This window comes from Molothrus aeneus, chromosome 15 (genome assembly GCF_037042795.1).
Source record: "Molothrus aeneus isolate 106 chromosome 15, BPBGC_Maene_1.0, whole genome shotgun sequence".
NCBI lineage: Eukaryota > Metazoa > Chordata > Aves > Passeriformes > Icteridae > Molothrus > Molothrus aeneus.
Window position 1 is genome coordinate 6,413,490 of NC_089660.1, and position 19,343 is coordinate 6,432,832.

General features: G+C 46.4%; 1 protein-coding gene across 2 annotated transcripts in view; it reads left to right on the forward strand.

The window, feature by feature from the left end:
* GLRA1 (glycine receptor alpha 1) overlaps positions 1–18,738 on the forward strand; it is a 37,294-nt gene extending 18,556 nt beyond the window's left edge. Inside the window, exons 3-9 of one of the 2 annotated variants that reach the window (XM_066560058.1) lie at positions 1,422–1,489; positions 10,241–10,464; positions 12,633–12,715; positions 13,348–13,485; positions 14,225–14,439; positions 15,027–15,173; positions 18,345–18,738. In XM_066560058.1, coding sequence (XP_066416155.1) covers positions 1,422–1,489; positions 10,241–10,464; positions 12,633–12,715; positions 13,348–13,485; positions 14,225–14,439; positions 15,027–15,173; positions 18,345–18,659 — 1,190 coding nt within the window. In that variant the 3' untranslated portion in view covers positions 18,660–18,738. The remainder of the gene's footprint in view (positions 1–1,421; positions 1,490–10,240; positions 10,465–12,632; positions 12,716–13,347; positions 13,486–14,224; positions 14,440–15,026; positions 15,174–18,344) is intronic. The other variant, XM_066560059.1, reaches the window with a different exon arrangement.
* Positions 18,739–19,343: the final 605 nt, after the last annotated feature.

Sequence of the window (19,343 nt, forward strand, 5' to 3'; positions counted from 1 at the left end):
TGCAGATGTGACCTTAACAGGAACATCACTCCCCCGGCAGGCTGAGCCACCAGGCAGTGTTTGAAATTCAGACACCATCCCTGATTCCATAAAAAATGGGGGAATAATCTGAAAATCCACACTCTCTACTGTCACAGATCTTATCTTCCCAGAAGCATCTGTGGCAGGGATGATATGGGATTAACTCCGGTGTAAAAGGGGATCTTGGTCCCTGGGGCTGTCTCTGCTCTCTGCCTTTCCCCACCACATCCTGGGCAGTGCCCACAGCAGCCTTTGGCAGCCCCCAGAGCAGAGGGCCCTTTTGCTTCAACCTTTAACAAAAAAAAAAAAAAATAAAATCATCTCATTATGTGTGAGCAAGCCACAAGTTTGCCAGGCACCAGGTATGCCCTGGCTCCAAAATATTCCCCAGCATTTTGCTTTGTGTTGAACTGCAGCTCTTGGCATCCCCCTCAGTGGAAATGCAGCACTTCCACCTCAGATTTTCCAGGCAATGTTATGAAACACTTCCAGTCACACCTTTGGGCATCAGTACCACACAAACAGACTGACCCCCACGACCTCAAACCACAATCTTGCCATCCCTTTACTCACACTCCTTTCCTTTGGTGACCCCTTAACTTCTCCAGTATGAGCAGGGTAAGCAAAGCCTTGGTCTGAAAGCAAATCAAGCTCAGGAGAGGCATGGCCCAGAGACCAGGATCACCTTCTGCCCAAACAGGACAGCCAGAGAATTCCTGCTGGCAGAGCCCTGAATTCTCCTACCCAGCTGCGAGCCCTGGATCAGGATCACCACCTGGGGTTGGGGTTTACAGGCAGCTCTGCTTGGAAACACCAACACAAGAAACAGGTACTGGAAGAGCTGAAAAGGAGATTTCAGGACACTAGAAGGGTCTTTGGGATGTGCAACCTGGGATTTACCCTGCTGAGCAGCCAGTCCCTCCCTGCTGTTTGAGGATGCAGAAGGTCAAGCAGGCAGTGTCAACCCAACACCACCATCATCATGTGGGGTGTTTGCTGCTACAGCTCACCCTGCTGCACTGGCTTTGAGGGGAGCACATCATCCTAGCTCAGGAACAGCGACTATTTCATAAGAACAGCTCTAAATAAAAGTCAGTTGTTTCTGGGATACTTTGATATCACATTCAAGGTGAAATTACAACTCATATAGCCAGGTCAAGACACCTAGAAACTGTCCTGTCTGGTTCTGATCCATTCCTGTTCATTTGAGCAGAGATCTGTAAACACTGGCAAAGAGGAGAACAGAGGCAGAGCATGAGGACTGTCTGCTGTCAAACTGGCACCCAGACTGGACCTGGCTGGGTCACCCCATTCCCACAGCAGGTTTTAACTCCAGAGTGGAAATCCTTTGTTCCACAAGCACACACTGAGCTGCTGTTCAATCTGTGTTTGTCATGCAGGCCCTCCAGTGAACGTCAGCTGCAACATTTTCATCAACAGCTTTGGTTCAATTGCAGAAACAACGATGGTAAGTAAAAATCACAGCACAGCTGCTCAGCTACTGCCTCTGCCTCACTGCACTCCCAGAAAATGCAGCATCACCCTCCTCCTCAGAGGGACCAGGGGAAAACACTCAGTGCTCCCGAGCTTGCTCAAAGTTGAGTAAATTAATGGTCAACGAGACTTATTTAATGTAGTTGAAGATCACAGAGTCTCCATCTGCATTTTATAAAAACACTCCATGAGCAAAGGACAAGGGTCAGGAAGGAAAACAAATAATCTTTTTTCTGAAGATTTGCCTGAGGCTGCAAGCTCAGCAACAGTTACAGATACTTTGTGTTTAAGCGGGCATAAATCCAAAATTAATCTGGATTCAAAGAGAAGGGAAATCAGCTGAACTCAAATTCAGCTTGCACCAGGATTTCAGATTCCCAAAGACAAAAAGAACTATTAAAGATTACAATGATTGTTTTCTTGGAGACATTTCTGGTAGACAATGATCTTTAGTAGAAAATCAAAACCAATATTTCTGAGTTAAGGCTCACTTCATACAAAATTAGTGAGCATGGCTAAAGGCTGTATCTAATTGGCAAGGCACTAGGAGCAGAGGATCACTAGAACAGGAGATAATTGCTCCATCTGAAAACTATTAAAGATTGGTTGTGACATAACCAGTGAACAGCAAAGGAAAACTCTGGAGGTACTGTGCCTTACTGCTGTGCTAATTAAAGATAATCCAGAAATACGGTGTTTAATTACCCTCTGGTAATTCTTTTTCTAGAAAAATGCTGAATGAAGAATGCCAAGCTCCAGCTTCAGGCATTCTGTGCATTCAGGCAGGAAGTTTTAGGCTTTGCATAGAGATCACACCCCTTGACTTGAACAAATTACTTGGCATGCACAGACTGTCAGAGGGCAGCCATAGTTCAGGTTATAAGTCTTCTGACACTACATCACTCTGCTGGAAATATTTGGGTTGGGACAGTTCAGTTCTGGTAGTGGAGGAGAAAACAAAAGCTGTTACTCTGTCCAAGCACAAGGAAACAGATTTCCTACCTGGCCTGCAGAATTTGTCAGAGCTCACAGGTGGGGAGTGTAGTGTGGATTCATTTGTATAGAAATGAAAAGAGAAAGAACTGCCACTGAAATGCACATCTGTTCCTAATTTACTGCTTACTGGTTACCTCCTTTGGCCTTACAGGCAATAATTGCTGTTCCTGCACACCAACCCAGAGTGCAAGGGAGCAGGACAAGCCCACAAAGGATCTGTGCAATGCACAGAGCACATTCCACTGAAGCGTTTTTCAGTGCATCTGTCCCACACTGAGAGATGCACTGGAGCAGCCAAAGATGCCACATGATCCCTGTGAGCAGGATGCTCCATGAAATTAGCACAGACTAGCACAACAGAGATGCAGTTCACCTCCAAGACACGCTGCAGGGACTTGCTATCATCTCCAGATGCCACTCATTTCATAGGCAATCTTCCATGGAAAAAAAATCCCCACGGGAGCCCGAGAACACCCCGTGGGCACATTGCTTTGTCTGGAAATATCCAAGGCAGCTCTGACAAGCCAGCCCAGATGTCAGGCTGACACAGCAGCACAGCCTGAGCTAACGTTCTCGTGTGGGAGCAGCAGCTCTGCTTGTAAACATCAACAGCAACACAAGAAACACAGGTACTGGAACAGCTGAAAAGGAGATCTCAGCAAGCTGGAGAGGTCCTGGGGATTTGGAGCCTGGGATTTGCTCTGCAGAGCAGCCAGTCCCTCCCTGCTGTTTGAGGATGCAGCAGGACAAACAGGCAGTGTCAGCTCCCCAACAGTTCTGGGAAGAACAGACTGTCCTGTCTTGAAGGGTTTTTGAGACAGACCTGACCGTTCTGAGTTCAAACAAGTGGTCAAACATCAGAGGAAGGGGTGGCAGCTTGAAAATGGAGAGGGGCAAATCAGTGTTTTACCAGAAAGAAAGCCATAGCCTATCACTGACCCCTGGGACTGATGATGGCAAAACTCCCCCAGCTGCTTCACTGGCCAAAAGGAGACAGAAAATTATGTTTTAAACCCCCATCATTAGGCACTCTAAGCCTGGTCAGGTTCAGGTCTGAGTACTACACCACCTTATATTTCATTACTATTACACTATTACCTGCAGGAGAAGTCACAGGGTTTTATGGGTACCCCACATGCACTTAGAGAATGCTTTAAAATATCTCCATAGTGGGCTGATACTTCCTACAGAAAATACCACTGCTCCCTTCTAAGTTTACACTGCCTGAGTATCACAAATCAGTGGAAACCATGAGCTCACCATGCAGAGGAGTAGAGAAATTATAGAGTGCACACTTATGGCTTGAGGCCTCATGGAGGGTAGAGGAAGAGGAAAAATGCAGAAAAATAGAAAAAAAAACTGGTATTTGATGTAGACAGCTGGGTCTATAAACCTCAGAAGGAAAGAAAATGAGTTGCAGCCAAGAGAAGGCACAAACTGCCCAGAGTGGGCAGAAAGCTGCTACCTGCCCCACAAAGGTGCAAATTGAACAAGGCAAGAAATGGAGATTTGAAAACTGCTGCGAGGTTAGGGGGACTTTAACAAAAATTAAAGGCAAAGTCATCCACCAAATTGAATTTCTAAGGCAGAGCTGATTTAGAGCAAGGGAAGTGAAGTAACTCCTTTAAGCATCCTGCAGAGCTGGAGACCCAACCTAAAATCCTCCAGTGGTGCACATAATTGATGGGACATTTATGTTGGATTGCAGCTCAGAGCTTGTATCCAGCCCCACTTGCCTGGGGCTCTGAGGACAAGGGAGGCTGAGACTGGGAACACATCCCTGGTTGTGCTCCAAAGGGAGGGAGAGGACCAACCCCAAGAGCCAGAACCTCCTGTCCCAAAGCATCACTGCAACAGGGCATCCAACAGCAGGGGATTCCCAAGGACAAGGGCAAGGTGCAGCCACTCTCTGCAATTATTATAATGACAAACACAAGCTCTTAAATCCCTTTTTGCTGTTCAAAAGCATAAAAAACTCCCCAGCCATACCAGACTATGAAACCTATAGCAAATGTAGAAATTCCTCATTCCAAACAAACAGAACTGAAGCACCTTGGGAACAGGTCTTGGGTTTTAAATGAATAAACTGCACCAGCTTTGGCTTTTCTTTGAGGCATGAGCAACTGATAGGATTATCTGAGCATTTCATTAACAAATTCCCTGCTATAACAGCAAACTTGAAATTAAGTGATGCCCTTGCTCACTCTTCCAGTGGAAGCTGCAGTTTTGTGGCCTTCCAATGGCTTTTTATACATTTTTACATCATCACCTAGCAATGCTAGCAGCTGGACTCAGGAAGAGCTTTTCTAGACTCTTCTTTTAAAAAGGACCCACACACAGCAAAGAAACTGAACAAGAAAGAAAAATCACAGAAGAGACAGCACAGCCTCCCTTAGTGTAAATATGCAAATTCATTTTTGCTGCTTTCATGCCATAGTTATCTCATCTGAAAAGAGCAAAGCAAATGTGACCTTCCAGCCAGCTGCAGCACAGCCACAACTGAGCTCCCAGCGTCTCCTGGGGACAGGAGAAGCTGGAGGCTGCAACTGTCCAAATGTTAAATGCTTGTTCAGAGACATCTGCACATGAGATTCCCAACAAGAAAACAAAGCATCCTGCAAATCAGACAAAGAAATTCAACCAAGACTCACAAACCCCAGGACAGCAGAGATTCTGATGAAGAACTTGGGTCCCACATTTAATACTGGTCCCACTCACTCCAAAATCAGTAAAAGATATGAGTTTCAATGCACAAAGCCCATAGCAGAAGTTAGGTTTTGAGCAAAATTCCCTGCAGTCAGTCATTCTTAAACCCAGCCATCAGTCCCACAGAGATGATAAGCACCTAACAAGCCACAAAACACAAAATGAAAAGGTTTTCACAGCTACTCACAGTCTGCTGCCATCTCAGTGTTAGACCTGCAGTGTTCCAGCTGTCCATGATTGGAGTTTATCTTTACACTAATGGAGAAAGGAGGGGGAAAAGAAAAAACAAAAAGAAGCCATGAAATAGGAATGTGCAACTCAAATACAAGGACACAAAACCCCCTCAGGCTGAAAAACAAGACCTCAGTACTAAATACCTACATTAGCAATTCTGGGTGCTGGCTGCAGCTCATACCCCAGCAGCTCCACTGGCTCAGAGAGATATATATATATAATCCCCACTTTTTGGAGGAAGATACAGAAAAACCTTCCTTGTACGGGTTCCAGCATAAAAATCCCCACACTTACTAAGCACCAGGGTACTGCTCCCACCCCTCACCGGGTCCCTGCCCTTCCCTGATACAGACTCCTCCTCCCCTAGCCCAGGTGTGGCTTCACACAGGCTTCAAATTGGCTACTTGGCTATTAAACCTACCTAGGGCTGCTCCTTAGTGTTTTTGCTGTCTATTGTAGTGCTCCTTAACAAAGCAGTTTGCCTTCAAAGTGTTTGTTCATTCCCATTCTGGAGAACTAACTCGATGCCAACAAAGCCCCTCATGCTCTGGTGGGGTCCCAGGATCCCCTTCTGAAGGAGATCAGTCTCTACCCTGTTTTTTCCACCAGCAAAATATCAATTTATCAAAGGGGAAATCTCTCCCCAAAAGTGCAGAGGCTGCTCTGACAGGGCCCCTGAGTCAGGAGGGAAAACCTAAGGAGTGTCCTGAGGGGCTCCATCCCTTCTGCTCAGCACTGCCTCCAGCCTCCTGTGCTTTCAGCAGAGATGTCAAGGCTCTGGGATCCTGGCAAGGGAAGGTCTCAAATGATCTTCTGTTTCCTCGTCTCCTTGCGAGGTCACTAAGCAGAATTTCATTTCAGCTTTATCAAATTGAACTACTTTGATCACTCCAGTTATTCTCTTCCTGCCCTGTGTCATTTCCCTCTTGGGAGTAAAATGCCTTTGTGCCAAATTGCAAAGCTCCTGAATGCCTTCACTGCACAGAGCTGCTGCTCCCCTCTCCCAAGCCAGCCAGAGGAGCAGGCTGCACAAGATAATCAATGCCTGGATGTGATGGGCACACAAATGAGCAATGTGAGGGATAAGGAGGATATGGAGAAAGAGATTTTTACTTTTTTTTTTTTTTTGCCAAGTTTGCAGCTCCAGTCAAACATCTTTCTTTGCTTGAAAGTTCACATCAGAAATTGGCCAATGCTGTCCATCATTTAGGAATAACTGTGAACTTCTTGGGGATGCTAATTAAGATCTCCTATACAGCATCCAGGAGAAATGCTGCAGATCTCCAGGTAGCCAAGGAATGAGTGTCGCTTGGCTCATCACCCCTCAGCCTGACTGCAATGCTGAGGACAGACAAAGCTTCCAGCACAGGGGATGCTCAGCTGGTACAGAGCACTGTAACCCTTCTCTGAGCCTGTGTCACAGCACAGACATACCCTGACTGCTCTCCATGCCTCCCGCTGGCTCCTCAGGCAGTGCCATGTCCAGTTTGCAGTCACAGTGCTTGGTTTTACATGGATGTTCAAATGAGGCTCGACACAAGGAACCTAAAAGGCTGCTCAGAGCCTTCAACACTGCAGTGCAATGACATAAGGGCAAAGGGAGAAAACCACGTTCTCAGTGAGCAGGCCAGGACTGTGCAGTAAACTCCCTCAGTAGGAAGATCTGCATAAATGCACACACAGAGGTAAAATATTAATGCCCTGAAATGGCAAAGCCAGAGAATTGCATTCAGTGCATGTTTCGTATTTCTTCGTCCTTGCCCCTTTTATATCACAACATAAAAGCCTTGTTTTCTGTATTCCAAAACAAAAAATACCCACAGCAAACACTTGTCTCTAAAGGAGGAACACAGTAAAACAAACCAGAGTTACTCCTGCACATCCCTGGGGTGGAGGTGGCGCAGTTTCTCCCACCACACGTTCCCAATGTGCCCCTGGACTGTTCTCAGCAGGACATGAGGACAGGACGCTGTCACTCTGGAGGTGAGTTAGGAGGGGCCTTCTCACAGCCACCCACTGTGAGAGTTAATTTTCATTTGGCCCACAAGTGTTTAATTAAGATGCCTCCTCATGGTTACAAAGACTATGGATATCATTCTGCTTGGGGTCTGTTGCTGTGGTGGCAGCCTAAACCATTCAGCCCTTTCTGTCTCGCCCTTTCCTATTCTTTTAGCGAGTTTTGGAGCTGAAGCAGTGAATTTACTCCATCAAGAAAGCTTACCCACAGTAACTCAGGCCGTTGGAGGGAATTTGGCTCCATTCCCTCCCCCCTTCTACTGCTCCATCAGGCTGAGCACACTTCTGGGCAGCTACCACTGAAGTTTCTTCCAAACATGAGTTTAATTTGTGTTGTACATGACAGAAGTCCCAAACTGGAGCTGACCTGCTAGCATCCAGCTTTTTTGTAGCTGAATAAGCAAAACAACCTTTTGCTTTCTACCTATTAGGTCAGTGACATTGATTTCCCCTGACTGTAATGGCTGCAGATCTTGATGCACAAAAAAGGGAGAATTGAAAATATACAGGCAGCTCTGGGAGCTGCTGCCTGCTGTGGACAGTGGGAATTCATGGTTCCTTTCCTTTTCCAGGCTCGTGTGATGGGCTGGCCCTGTGCTGAGACCCTGGTCCCCAGCTGTCCCCAGCTATTCACATTTCCTCCAGACACATTATCCAGGGTCGACAGAGATGAATAATTAATTCAGAGGGATGCACTAGGACTCGTGAAGGTGACACTTGGAATATCAGCAGAAGGAAAGAGTGTTGCAGCTCTTTTTTGTGTTCAGAGGTCTGCTCCTTTTAGCGTCAAGTCCGTGGTTCATTTGCTGTTGTCACAATCATTAATGTCATTAGCAGCTCCTGTGCTCTGAGGGTGCAGATGGCACCAAGTGGCCTGAAACAGACTCCAGGCCATGTGCTTGGCTAGAAGTGCCTCGTCCAAAACACAGAGCACCCAACACAATCCTCTTATGGGAATATACCACATGGGACTCCATTTTCTTCATGTGGAAAAAGGCTATTCTTTACTCAAATAACTCCTTTTTATACAGTTTTACAGACCTTGTGTGGGAATCCAATTGGTCAGTAATTTTCTTGCCAATTACTTTTATTCATTAGTAACAAGTTGTTATCCTGTATTGACTGGTCACTCAAACTCTTAGTGTCTACATGCAGGGACAGTTTTTTGTGAGAGACAGTTTTCATTTTTCTGTCTAAAGGTGTACAAACAGTTTATAAAGGTGCAAGTTGTTTTTACCCAGGAATAGATTATGTTAACAAACTGCTCCCACCAGGATTGCTTTCACATGAGAACTTGCAAAGTGCTGGCTTTGACAAGGCCAGCCACTGATTCCAGGAGAGCAGGCTTGATTTTATGAAGCCTTTCTTTATGATTTTTCTACCTTACTGCAACATCCTCTCCCAACCCTCCAGTGCCACTGGACACCACGAGAGTTGTGTCCTTGTTGACAAGAGGCTGTAGGTTCACAGGCAAGTGAGCTCTTGAGGCAGCAGCATCAGAAAGTCTCTCCTATACAGGCAACTCTCCTTCAGCTGCAGAGCTCTGTGTTCTCCAGATGGAAAGAACAGAGCTGGTGGCAGAGTGAGGGGAGCCTCTCACCAGGTGCCTGCAGCAGGTATCAGACACCTGTAAGCACATCAGACACCCTCCATTAACTGTGTCCTAATAAAAGTCTTCAAAGTACATTTATATTAGAAAGGCAGCAAATAAACCCTTAATCATGAGAAGGACTATTCATTTGGGCCTGGGCAGTGGAATTGGTTTATTATGTGCTGCTCTTCAGACACAGTCTGCCTCTATACTTAGAAAATGACAATTAATTTATGCTTGTGGAGCTTTCATCCCTCTCCTGATAGCTGGCACATCCTCTCCCCATTTCAATTTATTGGCTCACTTTCTTATGTGAAAATCAGAAGAAAAGGAGCATGGGAAGCTGTTGGCCAGACAGGGAGAAGAGAAACTGCCCCTGATTTTCCAGTCGTGTCTGAACTCAGCCTCAGCAGCCAGCCTTGATCTGGGGAACTTAGGGGAGCTGTAAGACTTGTGGTTATGAAGTAAATATAATTTTGCATAATGCTGAGGGACTACCTTCAATTCAGGAAGATGGTCACCCTATAAAATCTGTTGCCTTTATGGCAGTTTGACATTAGAGAGGGGAAACCAGAACACTCAGGATTAGGAGAGCAGACTTCATGCATATCCCTCTCCTGCTCAGAAACTCTAACCAAGGGCAGCTGCTCTCATCAGCTCATCTGAGTTATCCTTGCATTAGCAGACACACAGGGAATTTCTCTTTCATGGACAGGAATTTGTCTCCCTGTGCCTTTTCCTTTTCCAGTGCTGGGGGAACGACAAATAGCCACAATATGGGACAGTTCAGCACTGAAAGGAAGCTGGGTTCAGTTTCTTTCCCCACTTACTCCCCTGGAACATCCTCCTGCTGACAGTGACCATTCTGCTCTCCACAACTGCTCCTATTCTCTGCAGCCCCAGGGTCCAGACAGAGAGGTCCTGGCCCTTCCCACACAGCTGACAATTGCTGTAACAGAGGGATGCAGGGACAGGCAGCTGCTCATGCTATTCCATAGCTGTAAGCTACAAAGCTAAAAATTAATTACTGTTCCTTGAGGAATAATACCAAAACCACTTGGCATAGCTTGGGAAACAAAGGCCTGGACATAGTCTAGCTCGTTTTAGGATGATTTTAGAGTGTGCTCCCCATCTGCCAGCACCTTGAGGCCGCTCTGAGCTCTGCTGTGTGTCTGTGTGCAGGATTACAGGGTGAACATCTTCCTGCGGCAGCAGTGGAACGACCCCCGGCTGGCCTACAACGAGTACCCCGACGACTCCCTGGACCTGGACCCCTCCATGCTGGACTCCATCTGGAAGCCTGACCTGTTCTTTGCTAACGAGAAAGGGGCCCATTTCCACGAGATCACCACGGACAACAAGCTGCTGAGGATCTCCCGGAACGGCAACGTCCTCTACAGCATCAGGTGAGGCGACTCCACCAAGGTCATGCAAGCCTTTGGACATTTAAGGGGTTTTTAAGGTGTGAGATCATTCAATTAGCAGTGATGAAGCAATGTGGTTAGAAGGGACTTCTGCTAAAGCATATTGAGACAGAGGATTGGTCTGGGATAGAATTTAACTCATCTTCACCTCTTTCAGTTCAAGGACTTCTGCTTGGAGTAGATTCCTTAACATCCCTAATGTAAAATTACTTCAGATATCTTATGTTGGTGCAAGCCTAAAACCAGCTGTGCTGTGTGAAAACCAGTAGAAGCTCATGAACACTCTGTTTTCAAAGCTGCAGCATTTCCTGACCAAAAAAAAAAAAAAAAAAGTAAAAATCATGGAAAATGCTAAGTAGAGCCCCATGGCTTTGTCTCAGCCTAGTTGTTCCCAGTTATCTTTTTATTGCTAGATCCAAGAATCCATCAGCAAAATTGAACTAATTTCACTGAATTTCCCACAGGAAATCAACCTTAGCCCCCACCTTCACTTCCAACCCCATTCACACTTTATTTTAAACCAATGAAATTAAGTTCAAAATTCACAGGCTTAGACTGGGAAGGTTTAACTCTATACTGAAGACTCTTCCACCTCATGTATAATGTAAATTTGCCTACACACCCCATCTCATACTGCAGCTCCCAGTGGCAGCAATGGGAAGGAAAAGCAGTGTGGAGCTGTAAAATGGGAAATAAACAGCTTAATGCTGTTGATGGCCTCCATCAAGCACCAAGGTGCTTCCAGCCCAAAGACCAGATCCCTGATGGCCAAAACAACAACAGAATTGCCACGTGAGTTGGCTGAATGGGGAAACCTCACAGTTCTTCATGTGCAGGTAGCAAAAGCAACAGCAGCAGCTTGGCAGCGAGCATGGCACAGAGTGCTGTGCCAGGGGGTCTGCAGGGGCACAAAGGGGCACAGGGTGCCCCAGCCCTGGGGCTGCTCTGCCAAACAGAGCAATGACTCAGCAGGGAACATGGAAAAAAATCACCATTTTCAAGGCAAAAACCTGCAATTATTTCAGTTCTTGTTTAAAAAGAACAACTTTCCTATCTCGCTCATCCCTAGATAAAAATATAGGTTTCTTTATAAGTACATTTTCCTGTGAAAATTAAAAATAAACAAGAGCACACTGTAAATTCAAAGAGTTTCCAGAAGGAGAAATAGTCTTTCCCTTTAAAAAGAAAAATCTCTATGAGGTGCTGTGCCATTTTCTAACTGGTTCTTTGCTACTACTAGCAATAATCAAACTCCACACAAGGCATTTACAAGAAGGTGGACTTTGTCACATCTTCTGTCCCAACATGCCTCCAAACTCAAGCTGAGAATTTCTAACAACATAAGATTTTAAATTAAAGTATCTATCCATCCTGATAAGTTTCTTGTAGGTCTGATGATAGAAAAATTCAATTTCTGTCCCCTGGGTAATTCTGCTATTTCTACATCAAGGCAAAAAGCTGAAAAACCTAAACACTTCAGGGAACAGCATTTTCAACATTATCAAACCAAATAACTCAAGTCTAACTATCTGGAGCAAATCATTTAGTATCAGCTTGTTGAACCAACCAAACATTTAAAGCATAGATCATGGTGCAGAGCAGCACAGCAATATAACACAGAAAATGCAGCCTGCACCTAGTGGAAAATGGAGACAGATATAGAGGTCTCAAGGGCTCTGCAGGAATTCAGGAAGATACAGGAGTTCATATTGGCTTAGCGCAAGGCATTTTCCCTGCAGAAAATCCCACTGAAGTATTTCTTTCCCCACACACAACCATATGATCCTGATTAAACTTCTTTTTGGTATTTTTTTATCACACACAAATGTTCTGTTCAGAGATTTACAAACAGTGCCAGTCTCTAGAAATGCCTCTGGTGGTTCCAGAGAGTGGGCTTGGGCTTTTTGCTAACCCAGCCTGAGGCAGGACAGGAAAAGCAGCAGAGCTGTTTGTGAGGGAGCTCTGCAATGAAACGAGCAGCAGGCTCTGCTGGGAATGGGGTCACAGACCCAAATGTTCAGGATTTCTGATGCTGTCCAGTACCAGAGTGAGAGCACAGGCAGGGAAGAGATGGATGATCAGTCATTTCTCCAGCCCAGCCCTCAGCAGAGCCACTGTTTGCCATGCCCTGTGCTCTCCTCTCTCCTCAGGATCACGCTGACTCTGGCCTGCCCCATGGACCTGAAGAACTTCCCCATGGACGTCCAGACGTGCATCATGCAGCTGGAAAGCTGTGAGTCCTGTGCACATTTCAGAGAGGAGACAACCTCCTTCCCCTGCTGCTCTCCCTGCCCTCTCCTTTCCCAGCTGCAGCCCCTCCCCAGCCCAGCCTTCACTGGAGAACCTCCTGCTTAGGATTTTCCATTCATTCAGCCCATGTGACACTTGCTAGAGAAGCCAAACCTCAAAAGATCCCATGTGAGGAGCCCTGGCTTGCTTGTGTCTACACTGGCCTTTCACTTTGCAGGAGAGGTGAAAGTGCTTTCAGCTGCAAGTGGGATTTTTTCTCTCTGGATGAACATCTGCCACTTGTACATGTTGCTTATCCCAAAGGAAGGAAAGATGATGAGCTCCTTCCAGAGAAAGCAGTCAAGTTGGAAACAGTAGAAAACAGTTCACCAAGCCAAATTCAAGAAAAAAATGTTATTTATTGCAGAAAATCCATTGCAGCTCCAGTGGAGGTGGTTGCTCTGGCTCTTCCCACATGGACAAGCAGTTTTGCCTCAACCCAAATCCCATTCATGACAGCACTGTCAAGGAAGGCCAGGATGTCCCCCTGCTTCCAAGCTCTCTTCTGCAACACTGCCCCTTTCCAGATCAGTATTTAATGTGATTCATGTGGCATTTGTCCCTTCCTCTCAACAGTTGGCTACACAATGAATGATCTCATATTTGAGTGGCAAGAAAAAGGAGCAGTGCAAGTTGCTGATGGGCTGACACTGCCTCAGTTTATCCTCAAAGAAGAAAAAGACTTGAGATACTGCACGAAGCACTACAACACAGGTCAGTGCTGTTAACCATAACTGAGGGGTTCAGTGGACAGGAATTCAGGACTGTGCATTTGCCAGAGACTCTTGCTCTGTCTGATGGCACTCTGACCTTGTCCTACACTTCCAGAGATAATAGACATGTGGAAACACATACAGCAAATGAAAAGCTAATGGACATAAATGTGCAAAACTCTCTTGCCCCTGGTAACAATTGCATCAATTCCAGGGTGTTTGGTTGGGATCTTCCCTCCTAGAACCTTCTTTTGTCTTTGACATTTAAGTGACATAGGACATACTGCCAAATGGCTTTCATTGCTATGTTAATGTTCATAGAATCCTAGAATGGTTTGGCTTGGAAGGGATCTTAAAGACCATATTGCTCCAACCCCCTGCCATGGGGACACTTTTCACTATCCCAGGTGACTCCAAGCCCTGTCCAACATGGCCTTGAACATTTCCAGAGATGGGGCAGCCACAGCTTCTCTGAGCAACTTCTGCCAGGGCCTCCCCACCCTCACAGGGAAGGATTTCATCCTAATATCTAATCTAAACCTTCTCTCTTTCAGTTTGAAGCCATTCCCCTTTGTCCTATCCCTTTGCCCATTCCTTGGGCAACAGCTGTTCATTTCCTCCCCTAACGAGACCCTGGTTTAGGCAACACAAGGAAAAGGAAAATCCCCAGACAGTGGCTGAGAGCAGGAGGCTCACTGTGCCTTCCCAATAACCTCCCCTGTATCTCCCATTCTCCTCAGGCAAGTTCACCTGTATAGAAGCTCGTTTCCACCTGGAGAGGCAGATGGGATATTACTTGATCCAGATGTACATCCCCAGCCTTCTCATTGTCATTCTGTCCTGGATCTCCTTCTGGATCAACATGGATGCTGCACCTGCTCGTGTGGGCCTGGGGATCACCACCGTGCTCACCATGACCACGCAGAGCTCTGGCTCCCGAGCATCACTGCCCAAGGTAGGGAACGCCCTTGGAACACCAGGGAATTCATGCCCCTTTTGGGGACAGCACCTAAGGAAATCCCTACACAGATCCTGCTGCTGCCTTTGCACAATTCCTGTGTAAGGACAAACAGAGCAAATTCCAGCCCCATCCTGAAAAATTTTTAATTCTCTATGACTTGCAGCAAAACCTCCCCTAAGATTCAGCACTCACCATAAATCCCAGTAACCAGGAGCTGTGCACTTTACAAACCCCTGCAACAACCACACATGGATGTGCACTCTACATTTTATCTTTTTAGTCACTTGACCGTCCTACTTTTATAACAGTAGTGAATTTACCTTTATGAAGGGCTTCTGGTATGGTGGATTACTGTTTTCCTTGCATATAAACAATCACAATCAAGGCCTGAATAAATTAAAATCTGTGGAATTATTGCTACTTAAGTGACTGTGAGGAGTTTCAGTGACGTGATTACACATTCACGTTAAATGAGTGAGATTCTGGTATCCAAGAACAGATGTTAGCCATGTAAAACACCAAATAAAAATGCATTTGGGTAAGGAAGCCACCCCATTTCTGTCTCTTTTTCTGACTCCTAGGTGTCCTATGTGAAGGCCATAGACATCTGGATGGCTGTGTGCTTGCTGTTTGTGTTCTCTGCCCTTCTGGAATACGCCGCCGTCAACTTCGTGTCCCGGCAGCACAAAGAGCTGCTCAGGTTCAGAAGGAAGAGGAGGCATCACAAGGTAATACATAAAGCATGAAGGACACAGTGAAATCTGTCCCAGCAGAACACCATGGTCAACTGAGCCAAGCCACGAGCCCCCAGGGAGGTCCCCAGTGTCTAGTCAGATGTTAAGGAGGCTCACACACCAAAAAGCAGAGCTGCCTCAATGGATTGTGCCTGTTCTAACAGCCTGCTGACCCCAGGAGTCCAGCAAGCTGGGTTTTGCTAGCTCAGCCAGAAGGGTTGTTCTCAACAGGACAAGTGTCACACAGCAGTGTTCTGGGGTGAGTTCTCCTCCCCAGAAGCTGCAGCCAGGGCTGGGGGAGGCAGGCAGGGAGGTGTGAGGGGTGTCTGTCAGAGAGCAGCATCCCCAACACAACAGCCTGCAGTAGCCCAGAGGTAAGTGACACCTCTTTTGTCTCTGCCATCTCCATGTTCAAAAGCATCTGCTTCCCAGACTGACTGCAAATTCCTCCTGGAAGGAAAGAGCTTTACTCTGAGCCTTAGCCTGCTCCATGCTTACCTGCCGTGGCTGATCCCAATCCCAATCTGAGCATGCACGCAGCTCCGACAGCTCCCCAGCCTGGGCTCCAACAGCAAATACTTCACCTCACATTAGAAAGAAACATAAAGGTGGCTGTGATCACAAGGCCAAAGGCACTTAAGAATTGTCCCTATATAACTGGTAGAATAAGGAAAGGGGTTAGCAAAATTTCAGCACCAGGCCTGAGAGGCTGCCCTCAGGACAGCATTAAAATCCAGTACATTTTCTAGGAGAGAAAAAACAGACCATTTTGCTGATGCAAATCTCAAGCAAGCCCATAGGTGACTACCAAGGTCTGCCTTAAGTACTCCTTATAGCTATTTGTCTACTTTCCATGATCCATCCCATCCAGAAACCTTCTCCCATTCCATTGTTTCACTGTCCCAGCCATTAAAAGTCTTTCCCAGGGTCCAACCTGTCCTGCAGCAGTTCACAGTGTATGCTTGCAGAACTACTACCATTCCAGGAGGAAGTGGGGGCTGAGGAGCAGGAATACGTGCATTTTTCTAGATTTGTCTCGCTCTGCTTCAGTCGTCCTATCTGCAAAACAGAAGATAATTGTTCATTTGTCCTCAACCCACTCAGGACCAGGGATGAAAAGTGTTGGACAAATGCAAGAGAAAAGAAATAACAGATGAGACCCTCAGCACCCACTGATTTTGTTTAACCAGAACAGGGCTCTGCCATCCCAAAATCAACAAAGCTTTGGTTCAGAAGATGCAGCTGAACAGAGGCAGAGCTAAACCCACTCACATGGATGCCTCCATAGTGCATTTATCTCTTCATCTGTATTCAGGCATCCTGTCTCTGGATCTGTGCTGTTGTATGCAGATCAGTCTGTTGATAAAACAGTAAGAAGGAAAGAAAGCTACTAATGCATAGACAAGTTTAAGAGATATTTGGAGAGCTGTTGCACTCAACACAAGGCTGTTAGCACAGTCCGTGCTCAATCTCACAGCTATTTAATTGGAGCAATGCATAAACAAAAACACTTGCAAAAGCTAAATGAACAAGGCCCATCAGAAAACTAAGCTGACTGCTAATATGTAAATGAGCTAATGCAGCTGCCAAAGGCACTAATTGCTCTGTCCTGATGTCCTGACTTGTCTGGGTAGCTCCGACTGGTTTAGGCATGACACGCCAGGCAAAAAAAAAAGTGAGATGTTGCAGTGGTATGGGCCAGTCTGGTTAACATGACACCATCATCAGACCCACATGGAGTGCATTTGGAAACATTTCCCAGTGTGGCTGGTGATCTTTGCCTTTCTCCTTTGCATTGGCACCTTGAAAAAGGCACTGTTGTCTTCTCTAACCCCAGTACACCACTCACCAAAAGAAAGTCACAGTGGCCAAAACAAAGTCACAGCCAGTGGCCCTTCAGGAATGAAAAGATAAAAAAATTCAGTAAATTAAGGATTGAGTGGTTTAGGTTAAGCCAGACATGGGCCAGTGTTTTTTGGTGCAATGGGAAAAGAGCAGAGGCAGTTTTACCTGAACCCCTGCATTACAGACATGATGAGAAGGTCCATAAGCTCTGATTATGGCAAAAAAACAGATGCTGATTTCATTTGGGTAGTTTTGTTTTGCTCAGCTATGGCAGTATCCTCTGTGTCCTGCTCCTCATCCCATGCAGCTGCCCATGGGATGCAGGGGCCATCCAGAAAAGACCCTCTTCAAAGGACAGGGCAAGGGGCACCAGGGCACAGTGGGCAGGCAGCTACAAGGGAGGGGGCTGCAAGGGCAGTGTTGGGGGACACAGCATGGGTCAGCCTCTGTTAATGATTAATTAGTACCACTGCTCTACAATTAGCCTTGGTGACCTGAAGTCAAGAGACTTCGGATTCTGACTCTGCCTCTGCAAATCACTGCTTGAATCACTTGGACCAAACTTAGTTTTCCCTGTCATTACATCCCTGTGCTCAACAAAATAGGGTTAAATCATTCTGGGATCCCAGCAAAGCTTTCACCAAAAAAACCCAAACAGCAACACCGTTTGCCTTTAGATTAGAATGCAAATTATACTTTTTCTCAATAATTGGCATTACCACAAGCAGCCATGTCTTACCATTGACCCACAGAAGGGCACTTCAGTTCCTCACCTAAAAGCTGGCTCCTGGGGATGGCTGTGGGGCGCTGTGGGCAGGCGAGTGAGGGCAGGTTGCACGCTGCCTGCAGAGCTCTTTTCCTGGACAGCTCCTGGCTCCTGCACATCCATGTAACTCTGTAGGAAGCCGCTGCAGCTTTGGCTACGTGAGTTACATGGAGCCCACTCCTTCTGGGCAAGCTGAAACTGCACAGGCAAAGCAAAGAAGGTGCTGATAGGAGGTGGGAGGGGGTAGGGAGAGGCAGAAGCAAAACAGGGGATGCAATTGGAAAAATGAAAGCAGTGCCACAAACCCTCCAATAGGTCAAAGACCTCCACGGGGTGGAAGTCAGTCCTGTTCTCCACGGGGTGCCTGGATCCCCTGATTTGCATCTGTGCATCACACAGCTGGCACCCCTCTATAAGGCTGATCTCCCAAGAGCAGGGGTTTGCCCAATGGGTGCCGGGGCTCAGTGGGAGCACCTTTCCCGTGCAGAGCAGGACGCGGTGTCAGCGGAGAGCCTTATAGCGAGGGTGCACTGTCTATATCTCATTTTAAGTAGAGTCCCATGCTCAATCTGTTCCAGGAGGACGAAGCTGGTGAAGGCAGGTTCAACTTCACCGCCTACGGGATGGGGCCAGCTTGCCTGCAAGCCAAGGATGGCATCTCTGTCAAGGGAGCCAACAACAACAACACGGCCAACCCGGTGCCGCCGCCGTCCCGCTCGCCCGAGGAGATGAGGAAGCTCTTCATCCAGAGAGCCAAGAAAATCGACAAGATCTCCCGCATCGGCTTCCCCATGGCCTTCCTCATCTTCAACATCTTCTACTGGATCATCTACAAGATAGTCCGCAGGGAGGACGTGCACAACCAGTGAGGGGAGGGGAGCAGCTGGGAGGGAGTGAGCAATCCTTTATATATGTGCAATAGCAATGCAGCAATGCATGAATTTAAGAATGCGGCAATATCTACTAAAAAAAAAAAAAAAATGGGAGGGGGGCTGGGAGGGACTTTTAATCATGTGAATTGAGGGTATCTGGCACAGGGAGGAGAAAAGAAGCTCTTGATCTAGGGAGTGCAGGGTGGGAGTTAGTTTTACAGCATAGGAAGGTGTGGATTGCTCCAGCAATCCAAGCAGTGTAATATAGTAATATATATTCATGCTTAATTATAATGCAAAAAGAAAACAAAACAAAAAAAAGACAAAAAAAATCCTTTTTTTAGCCTATTAACAGCTTAGATTCTCAAGTCACTGGAATGATTCATGATTCCTTGTGCAGAAACTACTGCAATTATGCTTTATCTGACTTTTGCTATAGAAAGGCCATTCCAGTCAAGCACGTGGGGGGAAGAAGCCCTAAAAAAAGGGGAAAAACACCTCAAGAAAATCATTCTGTGCTTCTCTAGGTTTTGCACTTTGAAAACTGGATAGATGGGGAAACTTAAGAAAGAGGCTGTGGATTGCTGTTTATTTTATATATTTACTTTTTTTAGTCACGGGTTTGCCGATCAAACACTTTGTGACTTTTGCATAGAGGAAAGCAAATACATTATCTCTCTC